Source organism: Tasmannia lanceolata, unplaced genomic scaffold (assembly GCF_043159265.1).
Source record: "Tasmannia lanceolata isolate RefF3 unplaced genomic scaffold, GAP_Taslan_0.1 ptg000037l, whole genome shotgun sequence".
Lineage (NCBI taxonomy): Eukaryota > Viridiplantae > Streptophyta > Magnoliopsida > Canellales > Winteraceae > Tasmannia > Tasmannia lanceolata.
The window spans coordinates 32,485,888-32,510,814 of record NW_027518714.1 but is presented as its reverse complement, the minus strand read 5'-3'; the positions used below and the strand labels follow the sequence as shown (position 1 = coordinate 32,510,814).

Here is a 24,927-nt window from a genome sequence, read left to right as displayed (position 1 = left end):
AGACCAACCACGGGAGACAAGTGAAGACCTCAAAGAATGGAAGATGTCAAGCAAAGAGCTCGAATTGAAGATCAAACAAGCAAGCCTTGCACTCAAGGAAGATCAACTGAAGGCTAGTTCAAGAGTCATTCAAGAGAGTGCATAGAATAGTAGAATGTATTTCCGTCTCTCTTAGGACTTTTTCTTGATCAGGGCACACTAAACTATACTTCAAAATATTTTCAAAAGTGACCCAAAACCAAGTGGCCCCAAATCCCAAGTGCTAAGTTAAGTTTTAAAATGGATAAACATGAATTTAGCACTTGAAAATGGATTCCAGCACATAAATCCTATCATAACAGGTCCAAAACATTTTCAAATATTTTTGAAAATATTTTTAACAGAAAGATCTCATCGTTTTTATTCAAATCAAGTATAAGAGCGTCAAAATCCGACAAGAAACGAGTGAGTTATGAATTTTACAAACAGGATAAAAAATGGAAAATATGGTGAAAATAAAAAAAAATGTTCTGTTGGAAAATAAAAAAATGGAAACGGCCACTACGGAATTCCATGCGATGCTTCTGTGGTGACCGTTAGAGACCCTAAAACAGCTATATTTTTGTTTTCACTATATATATGGGTCTCTAGGCTTTCAAATGAGTTTCTTAAGGACTCATATAACACTCCTTGACTATCATACAAGCTGAGAATCCTCTTGAAACTAAAAATCACTCACTTCCTCTCTTGTGCCTTAATCTTGAAATACCTTTGAGAGACTTTAGGCTTGACTTGTAATCTTCTTTCTAAGTGAGAGTGAATGAGCTTCACATTGTAATTAGCTTACAAAGAGGCAAAGTGAGCTACAAACACTTTCCTTTTCTTCATCATTGTATTTGGCGAAAGGAGCGCCATATTTTAGTCCCTTGAAGCGTTTGTGCTCGGATTGTATTTGGCGAAAGGGGCGCCGTATTTAAGTCCCTTGGAGCAGTAGTGCTCGTTGTAATTGGTCGGTGTGGTGAAGAAGATTATTAGTGGATTCCTCAAGAGGTCAACTTGGGAAGAGTAAAGTAGGTCTTGGGTTTAAGACCGAACCACTTAAAAATCTTGTGTGCAATCTTCTCCTCCTTCTTGGTGCACTCTCTCTATCCCTACACTTTTACTTGTGTTTTATTTCTATTGGGATCATCTCATGCTTGATTGAAGTGAGTACCTTTGATTTGTATTTATTGAAGATATCTCTTGGATTTGTCAATCAACTAACTAGTGTTTATTTGTATAATCAAATTACATTAATTAAGTTGACAAACTTGAAACTAGTGTTGAATGCTTATTGAGTGTTAAGTGTTGCTAATCAAATCTCCCATTATTTAAACTATTAAAAACAACACTAGAAATCTAAATAGCAAAAGTTTATAAAAGGTAAAATTTTATAAGACAACCAATTCACCCCCCTCTATGTTGCCTTACTGGGATTTCACGATTAGTAGAAAGTGAGAATAAGACATTTAGACTTTAATATGTGTATTAAGCATCTATTTTCAACCAAATTTTCCGATCAGCCTCGCTAGAGTTCAGATCTGTGGATTCATCGTACTCTGTTTAATTCAAATTTTTTTAGAGAAGTTACTATCATCAGGTATGCTTTTTTTATTCCTTTAATTTTCGAATGAAAATATTAAAAAGAACCAAGACGTACTGATGAGTTATCATCCCAAACCTTTTTGACAGTATTCTTACTGTTCACATACTTTACTATTTGAAAACCAATTCAGATTATTGATTATTGCACCCTATTGAATGTTGAAAGCCATGATACCTTATAGATTGAGACTGTACACCCATTATGAATCTTTTGAACCACATGCTATTGAATACCTAATCTTCTGAATATCGAATCAATTTTTCTTGGGATGCTAGTTTATTTCTGGACTCTTAGCCAATGGGGGAATGCATAATACCTTTGGCACTTAGATATCACTTGCCAGTGTAATTACTGTCATATAGTAGACAGATATCAAATCAATAAACATAGCACTATAGATGTCTCAAGAAACTCTAACCTATCGAATTTGACACCCATATCGAATATTAAAATTGAATGATGCCTTATTTCTAAAAATTGATGCCCATTGAACTAACAGTTACTGTTATCATTGAATGCCTTACCGTCTTTTGATTGCTTTTGCTTTTGATGCCATATATGTTAGTGTAGCTTTCTTATTACATCACATGAGCGCGTTTAGCTCACCCTTATTTAACAAATTTCAGATCCCGAGGCGTGATTCCAGCTTGACGTTGGAGCAGCGAGGGAGGATTATCTGAAAATTTCATTATTTGCTTTCTTAGATTACTAGTGAGTATTAGAGATCTTTAGACTCATTTACTTTATTTTCTTTAGCATAGGGATGAGAGAAATTGAATATGAATTGTAGTGGATTTATTTACTTTGAGGTTGAATGGTTATTTGGATTTATTTTGTTGAGCATGGTTTTGTTTATTGCTAGCCTTGCATGCTTGTGAAGGCAACTTTACAAGTATGTAGCGTTGTCGCACCCATCAACCTTGTGATTGTAAATTAATATGTCTGTGAGTGGCTGGGAGCGTGACAACATGTTCCAACGAATCACATGGGAAACAATATAGTTATGTTTTATTTAGAGGGATATCATCGTAAATTGAAGGTCCCTGCAAATAAAATTTGAACCACACCGGTTCATGTTATCTTTCTAATGTGTAAAACACTTAAGAATAGGAAACTTCGAAAAAAAAAATCATTTCCTAACTTTTTCCAAAAAAAATTCCTGCAATCTGAATCCAAACAATGTCTCAGAGTGGCACAGTCCGCAAGAGTTTGTGGGGACTTAAAATTGCGCCCAACAATCCTGTTCATGGAAAAAAGAACTAAAGGCCAACTTTACTGTATATAGATGAACAGGGTGGAAGTATCAATTCCCTCTAAGGAGATGCGTAATATTAAGATGGCAATACGTTTTTTCCCGATGCATTTTTGTCAACATACATTCTTAGGGTAATGATTTCTGCAGTACCTTATTTTGATAATGGCACTCCCCTTTTTTAAAACTTTTCTAATTGGTTGGTTATAGCTTTTGGAGAATTCTAACATCCTTTAAAAACTTATTGGAAAAGGAAAATGATATATTCGACTCTTTTCTTCCCTCGGTCACCCTCTTCCATTTTAGGAAGGGTAATCATAAACTCATAATTACAATAAAAGGGTGTGTCGCAGGGAAGAAAAGGGGACAAATATATCACTTCACATTAGAGAATTGTAAAATAAGAGAGTGCAATATTGTTACCCTTTTTTACAGGCTACTGATATTGGCACTACCATGTTTTATTAATTGCGCAATCTCAGCTTGTCTATACTTTTAACATTGGCTTGTGGGATCTTTTTGGGCACTGTATTAACCTTTGTCAGCTGTTTAAATAATAGATGACAAGATGAGTTAGTGCAATTATCAAATCATGACCATAGCAATACAAGTAGCCATTTTATAGGGAAATGATATCAACACTTACATGTTTTAATAAGAGGTGCTCAAGTCTCTTGTCTTTTAGTATTTTAAGGGCTGTCTGAAGTAATAACAGTTTTCAGAAAGCTCTTTCCCTTCAAATACTAAAAGACAAGAGACTTGAGCGCCTCTTATTAAAACAGAGTGTTGATGTCATTACTCTTTTTATAATGTCAACTTTTCATTTCATGGTTTTTGAAATTAGCTATTAAAAAATGAACAGGTTGGAAATATCTTTTCCCATTGAGGATATGCCAAATATTATGGATGGCAGCATTTTTTGTCACCATACCTTATTAGACATTTTTTTTTTAGGATAATAATATCTACAGTACCTTAATATGGTGATGGCATTCCTCACTTTTTGAAACAATTATCTGATTAATCGGTAGCAGTTCTTTTTTCTTTTCTTTTCTTTCTTTTTTTTTTTTTTTTTTTTTTGAGAGAGAGAGAGAGAGAGAGAGAGAGAGTGCGCGCGCAGGAGGAGATGATGCCAAGTGACACAAATAAGGAAACCAAAAACTCTATTTTGATTAGAGTTTTTCTTTTTCCTATTTTTCTGCCTACTTGTCACCCTCTCCTCACTAATGACTTCGCAACTCTCTTCCTCTCCCACTCCCCCCTGCCCCTCTCCCACTTCTTGATAAACCAATATTCCATGTAAAAAGCTTTCCTGATTGCCAAATGTGGCCTTAACAACTTATTCAAGAAGTGTTTAACAAAGAGAACGGTGAAATTATGAAAACAAGAGTGCAATAACATTACCCTTTTTCCTTAATTGGCTATTGATAGCTTTTGAGAAATTATAACGGGCTTTAATAGCAAATTTCAAAAGGTGAGGGATCTGCTAGCGTCCATCGCAGAAGGCATTTCGCGGATGGTCTGTTGCATCTGACAGCAGCCACAAAGGCTCACACATTTTCAGCAGATAGTGTCTTCATTCACAAGATGGCTGCTGTCAGATGCAACAGACCATCCGCAAAATGCCTTCTGCGATGGACGCTAGCAAATCCCGGGCAATAATTTCCAAAGTCGACATGATTAGGTTTTCCCGAGTTGAAAATCTTAAGGCAGGTCCTGTTTGAATTGCCGGATTTTTTTCCTAGGAAATTTTTATTGTTTCCATAATTTAGAGGAAAATGATATGGTTATGGCTTATTCAGAGCGACATCATTATAAATTAAAGGTCCATGTAAATGAATCTTGAGCTACAGTGGTTCTAACCCACTTTTTTGCATGTGCGGTCAAACAATGGAAAAATAGGAAATTCTGAGATTTTTCTTCTTTGCCAAACTATTCCAGAAAATTCCTGCAATCCAAACAGGGCCTAAGTATCTGCAACTCCCCCTAGTTTTTGAGATGCACACGCAGACACGAATGAATGCAAACAAGGACCTAAAACCATATCCATGCAGCCATGAAAACAGATTAAAATTTCACCATGAATACAAGATGCAATGTTTCTGTTCATATATATGTGACTGATACACAGTGAAATGAAAGAGCTATCAAAGGCAAGCTGAAAAGTAAACTATCAGAAAGCAACTTAAAATAGAAATTAAAGAACTCTCTGCAGTTTCAAAGGCTCTTCCTGTAATTTCTAGTTGAATGTTATAAAGACATTACAGTTATACCTGGGGATGGAATCTGCGTCAGGGCCATTTTTAAGCCTGATAAAATTGCCCAATAGATACATTTGCATGTGTTTAACATTGGCATTCCACATGTAATTGTCAATATATATATATATATATATATATATATATATATATATATATATATATATATATATATATATATATTATCAATCTACTAGAAAATGACGCTTTAGAACAGATTAATTTTCTTGGCCCTTTTTCTTGCATCAAAAGAAGAAAGCGAAAGAGAAGTATGCCCCTTACCGCTCTAGCTGATACAAATATGGTGCATCAGCTTAACGTTTCAAAATTTGTAGTAGCTGTGGTTGCATTGTCATTTGTTGCAGTTCACTTTGTTGCCTCTTCACGCGCAGCCAAAATTTTGTCCATGTCATCAAAGTAAGGCCAACCCCTTTCGCTATTTTTGCCACTCTTACTTTCCTGTAATAGCAAAAGTGAATCAAGACATATCATTAGAGCCTCTTTGGATGCCACAAAAATTGGTCCTTGATTGCAAATAAGATTATTTGCAAATGAGACATTTTGCTCTCTCTAGAAGTCATTCCCTTTATCACTTCTCTTTAGAAGCCATTGACTATCATTTCCAAAATTATTATAGCTATTATTTTCAAATAATCATATTTGACTTCAAAACCATACAAGACTATGCAGATACCCAAAGAGGCCCATTGCCCTTAGGTAACAACAAATGGAAAATGAAAAGGCTGCTCTAGCAAGGTTGCAAAGTCACCATATTTGATTACACGTGTATTGAAATGAAGAATATGTCAAAAGAGAACGACCAGGCAGATACACCGTGATCAATGCTAAAGATCAATTTTTTAGTCCCACACGGGTACATGTATAGATGTGTGTGTGTGTGCACATATGTGTGTATGTATATGTATATATGTATGTATGTGTGTGTGTGTGTGCGCGCGTATGTGTGTGTGCGTATATGTATATATAGGTCCTTCGAACTACAAATTGAAGAAGGAATGATGACCCTTGAAGAAAAAAATGTCATGAATTATAATAAATGTTTATTTGAAATTAAAAAATAATTTGTTTTCTGATTGTTTATGAGGATTATAACATGGAAGATGTAGCCAAATAGGCTCATTTTTCAGCAGAGTTTGTCTTATTGTGAGGTGGCTGCTCTCTCATGCAACAGCCAGCCCACAAAATGCCTTCTGCTATGGTCCCTAGCAAATCCGTTTTTAAAATAATTGGGATTGTAAGCATATGGTGTTTCCAAGTTGCATTGTGGAGGTTTAGGTTAAAACATGAAAGCTAAATTACAATGGGTTTACAGATAGAAATAGATTATGATAAGAAGTTTATTTCTGAAGGAGTTTTGAGTTATTTTTTGGAAGGTTCCTGTATTGTTCTTAAAGGATTCTAGCTTGATTTAGGACTACATTGGAAGTGCTTTAATGTTAAAAAAAAAATAGTAAGGTCAAGGGAGTTATGCCAAGGAAATAAAGTGTGTTGGAGGTGAAAAGGGTCTCTTTATACAATGTAAACCGCCTTTTGTAGAGATTTTGATGTATTATGATGCTTTACTTTGTTGCTTGCTAGTTTTCACATTGAGAACAGTAGCCAATGCTCTTATTTTCTCTATAGTGTTGCTATTCTCTTTAAGACCTGTTTTTGATTGATTTCAATTTTTTCATGTCGTTATAACTTCTAAGATTATTCTTACCAGTGTCGGAGCATGTTACTGTTTGTTGAAATGCAGGCACATTTTCATCATGTATTTCTAGAAGAATGATAGCATGAAGGTCGCCCTCGCAAAAACAAACTTCAAGGGCACCCCCATTGGTCGGTTTCATCAAAGTTCATTTAAGATGACGCCGAAAAAATTCGATGATGCAGGAAAAAATGAGTTTTTATATCTTGATTTTTTTATTTATTTGATTATTGCTCCTTCCAAAAGAGATAAGAGCTGGTGAATCAAAAAAATTAGTAAGAATAAAAAAAAAAGGTTGATTTGATTACGCAATCCATATATCAATATGCATGGATCATACCTTTCGTTCCACTTCCAGTTCTTAGAAGCACGAAGCGAATGCCGGAGCGGGTGCGGAGGCGGGAGCGGGTGCGGGGAAGCGTGGGGTCTAAAAGAGTCTAAGTTTGGGAGAGCCGTGGGAGCGTGCATGTAATATTTTCTTTATATATCTTTCAAAATTCAAGTACATCAAAAAATAATAGTTTCTAACCATTTTCATATATATCTTTCAAAATTTAAGTACATCTAAAAGCTAATTTCTAATCATCTTCACCATCTTCATTTGTGTGCACTCGTTCCTCGTGCCTTCTGAAGATGTACAAGCCTTTGTGCTTGCTCCAATGAAGTACTTTAAAAAGTTGGAGGAGTTTGATATAAGGAAGTTGGTGATGGTGGGACTTATAGAGTAATAGAAGCAGGAAGCGTCATTAGAGCGGTTTCTGTCTCTCTGGGATCGCGCTCCCTGGAAGCTCCTTCCTAAGGAGCGCCGAATCGAGGTTCCGAGGTGGGAGCGTCACCCCGAGAGGAGGTTCCTACTTCTAAGTTCCAGTTACTATGTCAATAGGATTGGGACTTCTGCCTGTTCCAACCACAACAAAAAATAAGGGCGCCCTTGCAAAAACCAACGTCAAGGGCGGCCCCATTGGTCAGTTTCATCAAAGTTCATTTAAGATGGCGCCAAGAAAAGTCGATAACGTGGGAAAAATGGAAAGGGCTTTGACTTTTGCTGAAACTGACCAATGGGGGCAGCCTTGAAGTTTGTTTTAGCAAGGGCGACCTTCATTCTATCATTCCTCATTTTTCTAACATAAAGAAAAAAAGAACGAAAAGAAGGGACAAACCTCGTATTTCTGAACCAGCGATGCCCAAAGAGATTTGCACTGTCCGGGAGTTCGCTTTATTCCAGATTGCAGCATGTTGCCAGACAACTCTTCCCAGAGAACCATCCGAGCTTTCACAGCTTGGAATCTGCTATCTAATTCACCACGCAATTTGATTAATTTCTTTATCTCTTCAGGCTTCCATTTGTTTGGCTTTGCTCGCTTGGGAGCTACTGACCGGGGTTTGGCTGATTCAATAGATTCCTCACCACTTCCTTCATTACCATTCTCTGTGAGCTTCTGATGTTCTTTCAGAATGAATTTACTTCCGTCTTTTGGTATTTCAACAGATAGAGCTCCAAATGATTCCCAGAAGTCATGCGATTCCGCTGGGGTGAATGAAGATGGAGCATCAGAATCAGAACTTGTAGTTGTGTCATCCTCTGACAGTAGTTTGACATCCAGATCTGCATGAACGGATTCCAGAAAAAAAAATAACAATAAAAAAGTTGCTCATAAAAAGTAACTGGTTTCTCCAAAGATAAGGTTTTAGAGGAATGCTAAACTCAGGGGCTCCCTTGCAAAAAAGGGGGATGGAAGGGAGCTCTCATTGGTTGCACATCAGCATAGTGGATTTATAATATGTAAAAGTCGGAGCATTAATTGCACTGTGGTGATGTGCAAGCAATGGGGGCGCTCTTTCATCCCATTTTTGCTAGGGTGCCCTTGAGTTTAGCATACCTCAAATTTTTAACATTATTCGAATTGATTCACATGACTTTAATAAACATTAATGTTATTGTGTCAAAGCCTAAGATAATGTCCAAAAAATTAGAGATCATTAGCCATTTAAAAAAAAAAAAAACCATATCTAGTATTTTAGACAATTCCATAATACTGATAAACAGAACTTTTATTTCAAAGTTCAAAGAGTAAATTTCATAACACTGATAAAAAGAACTCTTCAAAGATCAAAGAGCAAATTTCTCCCCTAAAAAAAAGAATTCTTGCACTTTGAAAATCCTTTGTTTTACCAAATGCAAATGTAAGTAAGAAACTGTCTATCAGAAATGGTAAAAGGGAGCAAATCGAAGTTACTACCTTCATTCTCTTCTTCTACCAGGTCATCTGCAAGAATGTCCGAAAAATAATAAATCATTTGCCATTAAAATAAAATAAAAAACAATATCCTGATTATTTTAAAAGTATAATATTTTAGAAAATTTCATAACACTAATAAAGAGAACTCTTCAAAGATCAACTTAAAAAAGACGGTAAGTCAGGAACAGTTTTAAAATAAGAAACTACCATCAGAAATAGAAAAAGGGATACCAAATTGAAGTTACTACCTTCAGCCTCTTCTTCTACCAGGTCATCAGCAAGAATGGTACTACCATTGCTGACTCCATCAAGCTTTTTGCTTGACCTCTTCCTCATATGTGCATCAACTGGTCCATTTGTTAAAGATGGCCCAAAACCACCACTGGATTTTCCAGATAACATGGACTTCAGCTCATCAGAAAGAATTCCTGGCGTACTTTCTACAGCAACCGCAATGACCTCGGGCCTTTTGCTACTATATTTCCTTACCATCTTCCTTAATACTTCGGATACGGTTCGTTCCATGTGAGCCAGTGGACAGTTTATAGGACAGCTTGATAGAGCAGCATGTGCAGCTCTATAAAGTGCATCTAAAAGCTTTCCTTTGTCAAGCCATAGACAGCGTGTGGTAATTTTTACTCTTCCTTTGATGCATGTCGATGATAAACCATCAACATTTTTTGGCCGCAAAATTTCCATGCTGAAAGGGAGAGAGAAATAAGGGGAAAAATATCATGCTAAAATCCAAATAGCTCAATATAGGTATAACCAGATAGGTCAGTACCATATTTATGGAAGGTAAAAATAGGAAAAAAGTACCGGATAAAATACAATCCCTAGGTTTTGAACAAAATCAAAATTGAATTCTTCAAAAGGAAAGAAGATTCCCTTCAAATTTCAGAAATAAATCTGATATTGTAATCGATAAATAATGATTCCAAAAAAAAAAAAAGCAATAGATAACTCACTAATACTACAACCATCATTTTCACGAGTTATTTTTAAAACGGTTACTTTGAAATTTCATGAAAACTAAAGATTTCCAGCAATTGGGTACCAACGCAGATGGGTGGAAACGAATCAAATTCACTAGAGAACTACAAATAGTGAAGAAAAAAAATCAAAGAATGGAAGAAGGAAAATTTCGGGTCAGTTGATGCAAAGGAGAACAAAATCCAAAGGCAGATAGAAATTATTAACAGTGATTTAGAGGAAGGAAGAGGAGATGAGGGGGAGTGATTAAGGGAGAGGTTGCGCCAAGAATACGAAAGACTGCTACTATGGGAAAACGAAAGACTGCTACTATGGGAAGAAATAAAGTGGAGGCAAACATCGAAAGCATTGTGGCTGAAAATAGGAGATTGAAACACAGCTTTTTCCATAAAATGGCAGATGGCTACCACAAGAAAAAGGAAAAATTAGATAGTGAGCTTGATGATGCAGGAAGAGTTGGTGGAAGAAGAGGATAGAATTGATGAAGAAACTATCGGATATTACAAGGCCTTGTACAGCAAAGAGAGGAGACGGTGTCCCAGAATTGAAGGAATAGCCTTTAGAGAGGTTTCAAGGGAGTTTGCAATTTGATTAGAGAGGAATTTTGAAGAAGAGGTAAGAGGAGCAGTGTTCTCCTTAAGTTGGAGATAAAGCCCCGAGCCCAGATGGCCTCAGCTTTGCTTTCTTGAAGAAGACGTGGGACACTATCAAAGAACTTATGAAAGTCATCGATGAGTTTTATGAGAGAAGCATCCTGTCGTCAAGCATCATGGCTATTTTATCAAATCTATTCGGCATAAAGAGAGCATGGCCATGTCTAGGGATCACTCCTCGATAACAAGAAGAATGTGGGAGTGGGGAGGGGAGGGGATGACCGTAAGGGAATATTAAAGTCGCCGTCGGGATAATCCTCCGCCTTGTTTCGACTACACTGCTAGTCCGGTCATCTGTAGTTGTGGCTTCAATCTAGACCGGTTGGCTGTCTCCTTTCTAGCTTTTGTAGAAAGTGGATATTCAGCCCAAGAAGTATTTCATACTCTGGGAGTTTACAACAGTTGTTGCCGTAGATCCTTGATCCTGCTGAGTCAAGGGGAGAGCCGGGTGGGATCATTTGCCCCCCCCCCCCCAAGATCCCTCCCCCGATCCTTGGGAAGCTATGAGGATTTGGACACGATGGTGAGAAGATTTGAGTTCGGAAATAGAAAATACCGTGGAAGAAGAAATACAAATTCTAAAAGGGTAGATCCCTCACATCATCATGGTAGTGATTGGATGTGTTTGAACTGCAAGTATAAAAATTTTGGCTCGCACAGTGTTTGTAGGAAATGTTCTGGATCAAAAGAAAAATTGATCTAGCAAAATCCTGGGTTCCTAAGGTAGGTAGCTCATTCAGCTGAAAACAAGGATGAGACTCTGTTGATCAGTATCCCAATAGATCTAGTTTCTGATAGAAAAAGGACTCTTAAAAGCTGTCAAGTTGGTACTTTAAGAAACAATTCACTGTTGGAGGAGGTTTGGGGATGGGCTAAAAGACATTGGGCTCTTCCATTGCTTAATAAGCAGTTTTGTATCAGCCCTTCGTTGGTGCTATTTTGCCTTGAGTCACAAGGCCAGTCCACGTCTATCCTAAGGCGTGGTGGTGATGATTTGGGAGGATACCTTGTCTCCCTTCAACCCTGGTTTCCAGCTCTTAATACTGGTGCGAGAACTGTAAAGCTTAGATTTTATGATATCCCGCTTCACGCCTGGTCAGTTTCCATGATGGAGGCCTTGGGTCAGCATTTCGGACAGGTCCTGGAAACACAGATGTTTGGTAGCCATGATCACTGTCTAGAATTTGCAACTGCCAAGGTTTTTACATCGATGTGGAAGTGCCTACCCTCATTTATAAACTTTAAGGTGGATTCCAACATCTATCCGGTGGGAGTTAAGGCAGTAGCTGAGGAGTTTAATTCTATACGGGATTTGTCGGTGGTAGGGGATTCCTCGGCCCCAGATAATTCTACTTCCCAAAAGAATCCCGAAAACAATGCCGCCGATGAAAAATCGCCGGAGAAAGATTTTCCATGGAAACGGAAGGACTGTTTCTGGAAAATCTTGAGGGTAAAAGTGTCAATTTCATTGTTAGGGAGCCGTTGGATGGGCCCTTATTGTTTTTTGAATCGTCTACTGTCTTGGGGAATGGAAAAGCCGTCAGAAAAATTGAAAAGAAAGAAATCATCATTGAAAGGGAAGGTAGACGGACATGGGAAAGGTGCGACTCAGCAATCTCTAAAGGCTAAGACACATGCCATTTCGGGAAAAGCCATTAGGAGAGATATTGCTGACAGTTGCAATCTGCAGTCGGCGGTAGATGGAAAGGCAATTAAATTTAAAAATCGCTTTTTCAATAGTAGCAAAAAGAACAAATGGGTCAAGGGTTTTGAAATCTTATAAATGTCAGGACAATGGGATTCGTGTCAGTACCCCTCGGATAAGTAACTCTGGAAAAGTCGGTCAGGCTGGTAGAGGTGCGAGCATTGAATCACATTTAAGGGCCACTAGGGGCGGTCTTTCCCTCTTTAAAAGGAGGCTTTTGGGTCGTTTTAAAAAATTAAAAAAGCAGTAAGAAAAATTTAGCCTCCAAAGTTATGCTACTCTTGAAAGATTTTGATAAACCACTTTCCCTTTATATGTCGAATGAAGATGAATCCAAGATCAGGAAGAGGAAGGCCACCTCCTTCGTCGTTGACAACCTTAAACTTCTGAAGGAGTTGGAGTATGATGAGGAGATGGCTTCGGAGGAATTTCCCACTCGAAGAGAAATCTCGAGGGGGATTTGGAAGAAGCAGTGGACGAAATTCAAGAAGGAGTCAAGGGAGAATATGGAGGAGCTCAAAAAAGTTTCAGGGTCAACAGATCCGAAAGATGTATATGTTCAGATCTATAAGCTTCCTTTTTTTTACGGAAGCTTTAGAAGAGAAGAGAAGGGATTCGTCGACGGCGGTGGGAAGAGGAGAAAGTGGCTGGGATAGAGAAAATAGAAAAACTGTTAGCAGCTTCTGTAGAGGAATCTCAAGAATCTCGGAACTCGTTAGACAGAGAAGTCAGGAAATTCGGGAACGGATGGGAAAGGAAGATGAAGATAAAGAAAAAGGTAAAATGAATGAGGAATGTTCAGGGGAAGTAGAAAATGATGGTAATTCTTCTGAGGAGTTTGATGAGATGCTGGTTATAGGAGATGTCTTTGGGATAGGATATGATGATGACCTTGAAATTTAAAAAAAATATGTTTATGACAATGGCGATGAGAGATTTGAAGGGGAAAAGGGAGGTCTGTATTGAACAAGAATCTGGGAAGCAGGTGGAAGTCTTGGGGGCCGAGGATTGTAAACCCTAAAGGAAGAATCTTCCGCCCCCTATAGATAGTTAGTTTTTTAGCATCTAAAGAAGGTGGTTAGACGGTTCATAAGGTAGTTAATTTCTAAAGAAGATGAATCTTAGTTTTCTGGAGGATGCGAGTTAGCGAAAAATTCGTTAAAGATCTCGACTATGTTTCAATATTTGTGGCCACCTTTGGCTTTAAGCTTAAATGGAGGTTGTGGAGCATTTGTTTGGATGTTGATTCCCCTTGGCTTGAAAGACTTTAGGGTCATTCGGTTAGGGTGTAATCCTTCCCTGGAGGTTGTTCTTGCCCTCAGAAGGTTGGAAAGATAATTCGTAGGGGTGTATCGGGAGGTTGCTTGATTACAAGATCGGGGAAGGATTTGGGAGGCTGTCTGTAACATTTGTGATCGACCAAGGCAAAGATGCCACCACTAGATTGCAAAAGTATCTATTAATTGTGTGTACTCAGATGGGCTATACTTTGACCAATTTTGGCTTGAGAGACTATGTCTTTCGCTTAGACTGGCTTTTTGTCTGAATCTTTCTGCTTTGCTATTCTATTTGCTAGAGGTTTGGTTATAATAGACGTGCTGAAACCCTAGTGTCTGTTAGTTACGGTGTTAATAGGACTAATTGGAGATTAATTTGTAAAAATGACTGGTGGAAGAGCTGGTACAAAGAAGCACCCCTGGGGTTCAAGCATATATTTGGTCACTGGCAGGATGAAGGAAGACATGTCCCCGTTATTTTATTTTGTTTCTTGTCTTACAATTTCCTGGTCCAGGGTATGCCCAGACCAATTATTTGATATTTTGTGATATGGGTTGGGACTCCTGGTCCCCAATGTAATTCTAATATCAATGAAAATAGGTCAACTTTCAAAAAAAAAAAAAAAAAAACGGCATAGAGAGGCGAAGGCTTCCAGACCCATCAGCCTAGTGGGGAGTGTTTATAAGATTATTGCAAAAACCTTAGGTAGAAGACTAAGGAAGGAAATGTGGGAGATTATTTCTCCCTTTCAAGGTGCTCTTGTGAAAGGCATATACTCGATAAAGAGTTAGTAGCTAATGAGTGCCTAGAGACATGAAAGAAAGAAAAACAAAACAAGTTAGTACTATGCAAGATCGATATGGAAAAAGCATGTGACCATGCCAATTGGGATTTTGTGGACTATGCCCCATGAGAATGGGTTTTGGAGGGAAGTGGAGGGGTTGGATAAAAGCTTGCATATCTAAACCGATGTTCTCAATTAATATCAATTGGTCACCTAAAAGGCTTTCTCTCGAACTTTAGAGGGTTAAAACAAGGAGATTTACTTTCTCCATTCTTCACAATTGTGGGGGAGACACTCAGTAGAATGATTGCCTCGGCAGACGATAAGGGTATGATTGAATGGATCAAAATTAGAAATGTTGGGTCAGTAAGCCATCTACAATTTGCAGATGATACACTGATTTTTGTGAGGGAATCCTTTAAGCAAGTGGGGAATCTCAAGATTATATTGAAGTGGGTTGAAGCAACAACAGGTCTAAATTTTAATGAGTGGAAGTAAGACAGTAGATTGTAAGGTAGGAACAGGGGGAAATGGAGCAATTAGCCGGAGATTTTGGTTGTAAGATAGGGAGCATTCCAATGTCCTATATGGTGGGTGCTTTTTCGTCCCAAATCATAGAAAAAATGGAGAAAAAGCGATCCAGGTGAGGTCTAAAAGTTAATATGAGTAAAAGAGTGACAATAAACCTTGCCAGCAAATAGAAAAGAAACAAAAGGAGAAGAGGAGGCCTACATCAGTAAACTAGAAAACTTCGCAGAGAAGAAGCAAATTAGAGCATGGAATGACCTGTTGTCCAATACAGAGATGTTACAGATAATACCTCTCATAGTCCAACTTTCAGAGACATGGTATGGGGGTGGATGCATACACCCCCATATCCCATATTATCCTTCTTTAAGTTGGTTTTGTCTGAGATGAGACACAGTGCATATCAGACAACATACTGCATGCATAGGATAGTAGAGTCCAATATGCCATATATTGCAAGCATCCTCGATGAGGACAAAGAATGAAAACAATTTTTGTTGTGCTTCAAAGATAGGTGAAAGGATATAGGGATAAATTGGCGATCATTCTGAAACTCTCTGAAAATTTTTATTTAAAAATCTTCTGATTGGCAAAATGATGCAACAACAAAGCTTTGGATTTAAGCGATTTTTATTTGAGGTAAATGCTTGATTTTCTTTTCTTTTCCTCCCAGCTAATTTGCCTTCTAGAGATAAACTACGGTAAATTGGGTGCATTATTTGGCTATAACTGTGCATGAACATGCTAGACAACTAGATCAATTGTTTTTCATCCTTTTATGTCTTCTTTTAGTATTATTTTCCTCTTTAAAGTGATTGAATGATGCCTACCTCCTAACTAATCATATTTACAAATAGTAGTCATTGGTGTATTGATATGAAAGAGTAAATAGAAGTAGATAAATTATAGAATTCAACAGGCTTTCAATTAAGAAAGAAGCAGTCAAAGACTTGGTTATATGTGAAGACAATTGGAGATATGTTGAACTTATCAATTAGCTTTCTGATGTGATCCTGGGGAGGAGAAGTAGAAGAAAGAGGGGAAAAGAGAAGAATAAGGGGAAGAGAAGAAGAATAGGATGGAAGGAGAGACGAACCCTAGAATCCACTAGGAAAGAAGAGAGAAGACAATAAATTAGAGGGGAGAAATAGGGGAAGAAGAAGAGGGATAAGGGGAGAATTTCTATTCTCAATTCATTCATTCATCATCCAAAAGATCTAAAAACTCTAATACAAGAGGCCTATATATAGGCAATTAAAATACCTTGAAATAAAATAACATGGAAAATAAAATCCGTAAAAACTAAAATATGGAAATAAAAATCCTAAAAACTAAATGACATAGAAATAAAAATCCTAAAAGCTTTAATGGGCAAATATGCCACTTATTGGGCCTACAATATGCATCATTTTCCCCTTGTTGAAAAGAACTCGCCTTGAGTTCTAGGCGATCTGGTTCAAATATATAAATGCCCCACTCTCGCAGTAGGAGTAGAAGGCCGTCAAAGTCACATCTGATATAGGCCATCAGACGCTGTCCATCCAAGTAAGTGCAACGGACTGGAAAAGTGGCAATCCGGCTGAGGCAAATCATAGACGGTAAATGGTGACTCGGGGTAGCTGCATAAAAGATCGCAACCGTGTCAAATATAAAATCTACATGCATCACCATATCCACATGAACAATGTCTGCCAAAAGCTCCTCTGTAACAGTGGGACCATCTGCAACATCGGTATCATCATGCACAATGCTCATCATGGCCTCTGTGTCTTCAATCTCTGCAATAGGCTCAGACTTAGTACGCTCAGCAACTGGATCATCATTGTCAACCTCATCACCAAGAACATTTGGCCCCTCACTAGCATCATCTGCGTCTAGCATGTCGTGAGAGTCGGCAATATCGGTCGTGGCATCTTCCACCCCTTCTTGAGATGTGACCTCATCAACATGGGAAGAAGGAGACGGGTAGGCTGAGCATGAATTCCTGGTAGTCATGCCTCCCAGGGAGCCTTAAGTCCGAGATGCTTGGTAACGCGAGTCAAGGTTGCTTTCATATCAGCTATCATGTCTGAGTGCTGATCCAAAGTAGCTTGTGTGTTTTTCCCAATCCCCTCGTGGTTGGACTTGTCTTTGCCTCTGATGATATCGATAATAAGCCTTTCGAGCATATACTTTCGCGAACTCATCACGGAGATCTTGCCATCGACTAAAACAAGGCATGCCTAAGTCACTGCGCTCTCACAAGAAGTATTTCCATTTCACCTTGGCATCTCTACATACTGTATCCTTAACTTGATGTATGGTTATTTGATGATTCTAACCATAATACTTATGGAATGCATCAAGAGCCTTGATCCATTGTAGGCACGCAACATCGTAATCTCCATATGGATAGTAGTAGGCATCAGAACCATAGAAATATGGAACCCGTGGTGTAGTCATTGTGGGGCAAATCACTATCACATGGCCCAAGATGGAATCTCAAGAAATCAGCCGTCGGATCTGTCCGTGATGTCGAAAGGAACACAATACCTTTCACGGATCTCAAATCAGATGTCAAAAAGGCGATGATCGGAAGATGGAACACGATCAGCAGTCAAGATTACTCCTGAAACTGGGCTGATAGTCGTTGTTTGCGGGTGAAAATGAGATGGATGGGCTCTGCTGGTTGCACGAAACAACTTCCGTGTAAAAGTCGCGAACAAATTCCGAGCGGAAATAGCCCGAAAGAAGAGAGAGAAAGTGTAGGGAAAGGAGAGAGATGATGGTGGAGAATGAGATAGAATGATCGGACTCCTTTTCCTTTCTTTCTTTCTTCCTTTCTTTTTTTACCTGTAACTGGAAGTTACCACGTCAAAAGAATTTAAGTTGCAGGTTGCAAGTTACAAGTCAAAAGTTACCTGTAGCTTAAGAAAGAAAAGACACTCACTTGAACCTTTCGTACCTGTTATTGCAGGTTGCAGGTTAAAAGGTAATAAGAACCTTTCTTACCTGTTAGTGCAGGTTAAAAGGTTGCTTGTTAAGAAAGCTACTGCTTTGTATGGTATGTGTCAAATAAAGAAATGAAACATTAGGAGAAAAAAGATAGAAAGAAGCTCACGATGGAAACTTCCCCAAGAAATGGGTTGGAGAAGAGAAGCATGGAAGATGTGCCGGAAAAAGGAAGTGACGGAGCGGCAACGTGGCACGGGCGGAAATTGTAGAGATGGGGAGATTTTGCAGGCTTTGCAAACTGTTTTTTTTTTTTTTTAATCTCTCCGTGACTCTAATATGGGGACTGGGTTAGGGCTGAAAGTTAGGGTGAAGGAGATGGTTTTAGAGAGGGAAGAAAGGGGCAGCAAGGGTATGAAGGGTGGAGGATTTTTGGGTTAGGGTATGAGGTGCTGTTGGTTAGATTTTGAGGGACTGTTTGCTGATTTTCTGGGCGGATGGAAACAGCAATAAGCTGCTGTTATGGGTGATGGTAAGGATGTTACGATGGGGTATTGGCTGCTGTTATGGGAGCGTAGTAGTTCTAGATCAATGGGTGAGAGAGTGGGTTTGATGGAATGAGACAAAGGGTGCTGGTGATAGTTGAGGGGGATGATCCAAGGGGTTTTTAGGGTATGGGAAGAGAGGTTGGGGAAAGAAGATACTTGGGGGAAAGAAACCAGGGAGAGAAAAGGACTTGGATCTTTTGCTCTGATACCAATTTGATGTGATCCTGTGGAGGAGAAGTAGAAGAAAGAGGGGAAAAGAGAAGAATAAGGGGAAGAGAAGAAGAACAGGACGGAAGGAGAGACGAACCATAGAATCCACTAGGAAAGAAGAGAGAAGACAAGAAATTAGAGGGGAGAAATAGGAGAAGAAGAATAAGAGAAGAAGAGAAGGGAAAGGAGAAGAGGGATAAGGGGAGAATCTCTATTCTCAATTCATTCATTCATTATCCAAAAAATCAGAAAACCCTAATACAAGAGGCCTATATATAGGCAATTAAAATACCTTGAAATAAAATAACATGAAAAATAAAATCCGTAAAACTAAAATCTGGAAGTAAAAATCCTAAAAACTAAATGACATGGAAATAAAAATCCTAAAAACTCTAATGGGCAAATATGCCACTTATTGGGCTACAATATGCATCACCTTCCCATTGTTCTATTTTAGCTATTTTCTACAATTGTTTTTTTTTTCTAATTTTGGGGGCATATAGGGACTGCCACAGGTGTATCAGTGAGAGGCATTGTGTACCGAAAATCATAATCACAAATAGTTGTCTACGGAATTTCTCGGGAAGGGTGTGAGTAATGCAAACATTGGTGAGAATCCAATGCCCCGAAAACCTATGGGTTCCTCCGCAAGGTTCGTCCATGGATCTAGGGATATATTTTTTGTTATTTTTGGATTTATATCGGGAAATCACTAGAAATAAAATATTTAAATATATCCAAATATATAATTTTAGAAAAAATAGGACAACAATTAACCCATCAATAATAAAACTCCTATTTGGATAACAAAAAAAACTAAAACCAAATAGCCATACTGACAGTACCCAAGATCCTGAAATTACCATTCCTATCTAGAAGCCTAAAAGCTAAGCTTTCTTGAAACATTTCACCTTGCAGACTGACCACAGAAAAACAAAAGAACAGGTAAAGGAGGATTCTACAAGTTTAAGTGTGGCCAAATAGAACCATTCAAAAAACAAAAATGTAAGGCCAAATAGAGTTTCAGTCACTACAAGCTTAAATGTCAAAAATGTGGATCTTAGACATTGCAAATTAAAATCTCGGCAATATAGATTTCAAATTACTGAGTGTGAACCATTACCTGACAACAATAATTCCATCTGATGCTATTCTTAATCTCTCATCAATGCAAAGTTCAGTAGACGTTCCAAATGCTTTATCTCCATCACTGTACATTAACTGCCATTCGCAACTAAAGCATTGGAACCTTTCTTGAAAACAACATCTTAAAAACTTAAAAACAAAGCTTGCAGGATCACTAACCTGCAAGTTCTGCTTCCCTAGCAAAGAAAAACCATTAGACAGAACTCTTCTGTTTCTGAGATGTGAAACTCCAAGCATCTCCCCATTCTTTATCACCTGTCATGAATACACACAACACATTAATTTGCCAAGTGTTCAGGCTGCATGAGATAGCAATATGACACGGGCCCTTAAAAGCCACAATGCATAGCCTCAAGACGGCAAGGCATCATGCCAAAAGATATACTACCCTAAAATGAGAATGTTAACATGTACTGTTATTGTGCTATTGATGCAAACTGGGATCTTGTCGATGACTTTTGGGATAAGTTGGACCGGGTTAGGTGACCACGGAGCACCAGGATCCGAGCATGATTCCTTTCCTAGCTGTTTTCCACACCTTTCCAATTTTATTTACTTTCCTATTTTATTTTAGACAGATTTTCTACTTTCCTAGTTGGTTTGGGATTACAGATTTTCTACTTTCCTAGTTGGTTTGAGATTTCTAATTTTTTATTTGAGCTTGCTATTTTATGAATGAGGCTATAAAAGCCTAGAAACTGATGGTAATAGTAGTTTTTGGACTGTTTCTTTGATTTGGAGATGAGAAATAAAAAAAATTCTCTTTGGGAATTTTCAGATCTGTGAATTTCTGTTGGCTTGATCTCTTAATGTTCTACTAAGAATCTAAGCACGTATTGATTGTGATTCGCTTGATTGTTCATTGCTTATTTGATTTCTTGAAATATTTTAGGAAAGTCTAACGTCATACTAGGTTTTTCGAACAAGTTCCGATCCACAGAGTTTGATTCGCCTATTTTCTTGTGGTTTTTGCTGTAATCTCTTCTAGGATTACATCATTTCGTATCAGAGTTGCAGTTTCAAAGAAGTTCTGTTCTTCTTTACGATCCAGAAGCCTTCCAACAACCCCTTTTTTATCAACATCTGTAATCTTCCTTTCTTTATTCCCATTCCTTCTACTTTTTGTCCTTTCCTCTCTTATCCTTTTTTTTTTCTATCAATCGTCTTCCCCCATCTTGTTTTTCCCCTCCGGTCTTTGTTTTCTCCATTAATCTCTTTCAAATCGCTATCTAAAAACGGGTGACCCAGTGCATGAGGCTCCCGCCATCGCAAGGTTTAGGGAGGCCTAGATGTACGCAGCCTTACCCCTGCTTTGCAGAGGCTGTTTCCGTGACTTGAACCCGTGACCACCAGGTCGCAATGGAGCAACCTTACCGTTGCGCCACCTTGCTGATTCACACGGAATTCCACATGCCCCATGCTACTCGGGTCAGAGCGTAACCTAGTGATGCTTTCGGCTACTAGACTCTAACCACCTAGGGTGCTTCACTCCACTGCTTCGCCTTAGCAGCACGACGCTTGTATTGCTCTCCCACAACCCCGTTTTCACGGTTTCGAAGTTCTTACTTTCTTCGACTGGATGGATCTTAGTGACGGAGGAATAAGTCATAATTCAGTTATTGTATCATTAACCATTTCTTTATTTTTGTGCAAGGACCTTACCATGAATCCACTGATTCTTGCCGCTTCCGTTATTGGTGATGGATTGGCCGTAGGGCTTGCTTCAATTGGACCTGGAGTTAGTCAAGGTACTGCTGCATAACTATGCTTAGCAATGAAACACGGGGAAAAGCCCACATACGATGAAGATTTTTTGTTGCGGTCGGAACAAGCAGAAGTCCCAATCCTATTGACATAGTAATTGAAAGTGGAACGAAAGGTATGATCCACCCATATTAATATATGGCTCGCCCTCTTCAAATCACTATTCCAGGAAAAAAAAAGAATCCCTTTCAAATCCTTCTCCATAAAATCCATTGTTGTTAGACTTCTATGGCGCCAAACGCTCGCCAAATGTCTCGTTCTCAAATCAACACTCTTGGTGGGCATGATGAAGTCATGGAGGCCATGCAATGACAAATCGAAGCATTGACGCAACAAGTACCGGAGTTGCATGCTTCTCGAACCAAAGCTTCCACTATTGAGGAATTCAAAGAAGAAAATCACCTCGCAGCAGATTTCCATCATCCTAGACACGAGAGAAACGGAGGGAATATGAGGCTGTAAATACCCAAAATACCCCCCCTTAATGAAAATTCGTCCCCCCTTAAGTGAGGGGCGTTTTTTACTTTGGTAATTAGACTTGATTAGGGCTTCTTAAGAAAGCCAATAAATACATCTTTTGAGAGGTTTGTGAAGACTAAAACAAGCCCTAATTGTTTTGTTCAGCCCTAGAGGAGGAAATCCTAGAGAGAGAACAAGACCAAGGAGATCGCAATTTGTGAATCGAAACTGCGAATCAAGGTATGATTTATGTTCTACGCAAGATTCGGTATGTTAAGAACCCTAAAATAAGGTTCTGGTGGATTAAGAGATGCGGTTTAAAGTTCGATTTTGTTTATCAAAGAACACTGGTATCGATCTTGAGTTTACTTGGGATTGGTATCGCTCTTCAATTCCAACGAACTCAAGATCAGTTGGTTAGGATATAGAATTTAGAGTTTTGGGGATTTTAACCTAGAATCTTGAATTATTTTACAATAATCGTTCGTGTAGATTTGAGGCATGAAATCGGGTCTGGAAGATTTCACTCTTCGTGAGGAATCCATCGGATCCGACCTCGCGCGATTTGGAGTCCGACTGAAGAAATGTGAATTTTTGAAGCTTTGGGGAAATCAGAATAAAATCTGGAATTCTCACGGAAAACCTAACCCGAATGGTTGTTCGGATGTCCGGTTCAGACGTATGAACATGAAGGAAACCGAAGCCCGAGTGTTAGGTTTTCCTTCAGAAATTCTCACAGACATCTGAAGTGGCTTCCGAGGGGGGTGTTTTGGCGTCCGAACCCGCTGAGGCATGGGTTATTTTTGGAAACTGAAACCCGAGAGTTGGGTTTTCCTTCGGAAATTCTCAGAGACGTCTGAAGTGGCTTCCAAAGGTCTGGTTCGGGCGTCCGAACCCGCTGGGAATTTTGAGTTTGTTTTCGGATTTGGATTTCGAATTATTGCTTTTGGGTTACTTCCTAGGACCCTTATGTGATGTTATTGCACTATTTAGATTAAAAATATTGCATCGTTCAACGAGATTGGAGAACGAAACGCCGGTCATCGAGGTACGTAATAACGTACTACTTTGGGTGCTTTGTAAACCCCACACATTATGAATTTACGATGATATTGAGACTGTATTCGTATTGTATCTTTGAACCTTTCAGACTATCCTGGGTCTAGCATGCCTATTTATGTTTAACCTCTTTGGTTATGATATCGTTACTACTCTGAACCTTTGATCATAACTGTTATGAATCTCAACTTTGAAATCTGAACCTTTGAAACAATCTGTTATGGACCTTAGACATATTATCTGGACACTTCTGTGGAGGCTTGGGTTATTTTTTGACCCGCCATGTGGGTAGTACACTGGAACTTCTGGCCCTTTAATGGGATAAAATGTTGGACCTATCGACTTGTATCTAAACTTTGAGGAACTAGTTCCAACACCGTGGACGGTCGGTGTAAGCAATAACGCGTCTTCAGAACCACGCTGATGATTCTGAAGTGGATTTGTATTTGGAGACCCTTTGGCTTTGACCACTATTCTGATATTGATTAACTCTATTGCACCTTTTATTCAGTATTTTGTTTGACGTGCACCTATGATTATTGATGTGCCCATTATTTTGTTTGTGACTACAGTAGTAAGATTTAACCTTATCTGTTTGACCATTAATGAACCTTGGCATGCTTAGACGTATACTTAGAGTAGTATTTTATTATGTACTGAGCTTTTCAGCTGAGTGTTGTTTATAATATTTTTCAGATTTTGACCCTCGTGCGGATAACGAGGAATTGGACGCTTAGTTTTTGGACCGGTTTAGCTTGGAGAGTAGTTAGTTATTTGATTTAATTTTCGTTAATATGAAACGATGTTTAAGACTACATTTATTTTAATTTTATTATTCAAGGGAGAGCTGAGATTTGATTTGATTGTATTAGATTCATATTATTGGGTTTTGATTATTAATGAGTATGGAATTGGTTAAGTTTGGTTTTGTTATTGCTTTGTAGCCTTGTATGCTTGTGAGCTTTATCTTGTAGGTGTACGGCGTTATCATGTTCTACACCCAGGGTAGGGTTTGGGGCGTGACAGAAAAGTGGTATCAGAGCCTAGGCTTTAGGTCCTGGGTAGAACATTTGAACAAAAGATTGACTTTGAGATTTGGGAATTTAGATAAGGAGCACTTAGGAAGCGTTCGATGGATTTGTGTGTTCCAAGGACGCCTGAACAACACATGAATCAGTCACGCTGCACGCGGCAGGACCATTTTATGAACTCAATTGCACCCGAGGACGCCTGGGAAGCATGCGAGTTTGAGAATAAGCAAGAAGTTTAAGAAATAGTTATTGGCTCCATAAGGGGGTATATTATAGATATAAATAGGATATATGAGTATTATTTATATTATTGGCAAATTCTAATTAAACATTCTATTGGATTGGTAGAATAGCTGGTCGTAGATGACAACGTGGCCAAGGGAATCGTATTCAAGCACTTGATGACATTGTTGGGAGAGATCAGGATGGAGCTCTAGAGGAGCTAGTGATTCAGGAAAATCAGAATAAAGGGGTTTGTGATGAACAAGTTGTTTAGGAGCCTCTGAATCAGGGAGGCCAAGCTCCGAATGTGAATCCTGAGGCACCTCGGCCTCAAGATGAATGTAACAAGAAAGGACTGAGATGAGGAATTTCATGAGGGCCATGATTGGATTAGCAAATCAACAACGTCAGCAGCCACAACAGCAAGTTCAAGGACCTTAAGTTGTGGGCCAGCCTCTTCAAGTATTTGGAATTTTCGAATTCATGAGGCTTGCACCAAGGACCTTCAAAGAATCTACTACGGCAGATGAT

The 24,927-nt window shown here is 38.7% G+C and overlaps 1 protein-coding gene across 3 annotated transcripts in view; it reads right to left on the bottom strand.

The window, feature by feature from the left end:
• Positions 1-5,317: 5,317 nt before the first annotated feature.
• EMB2746 (RNA-metabolising metallo-beta-lactamase family protein) overlaps positions 5,318-24,927 on the bottom strand; it is an 87,102-nt gene continuing 67,492 nt past the window's right edge. For all 3 annotated transcript variants that reach the window (XM_077371704.1, XM_077371705.1, XM_077371706.1), the window contains 6 exons: positions 20,021-20,116; positions 19,839-19,936; positions 9,334-9,785; positions 9,086-9,112; positions 8,006-8,451; positions 5,318-5,593 (listed from right to left, as the gene is read on the bottom strand). In XM_077371704.1, coding sequence (XP_077227819.1) covers positions 5,501-5,593; positions 8,006-8,451; positions 9,086-9,112; positions 9,334-9,785; positions 19,839-19,936; positions 20,021-20,116 — 1,212 coding nt within the window. In that variant the 3' untranslated portion in view covers positions 5,318-5,500. The remainder of the gene's footprint in view (positions 5,594-8,005; positions 8,452-9,085; positions 9,113-9,333; positions 9,786-19,838; positions 19,937-20,020; positions 20,117-24,927) is intronic.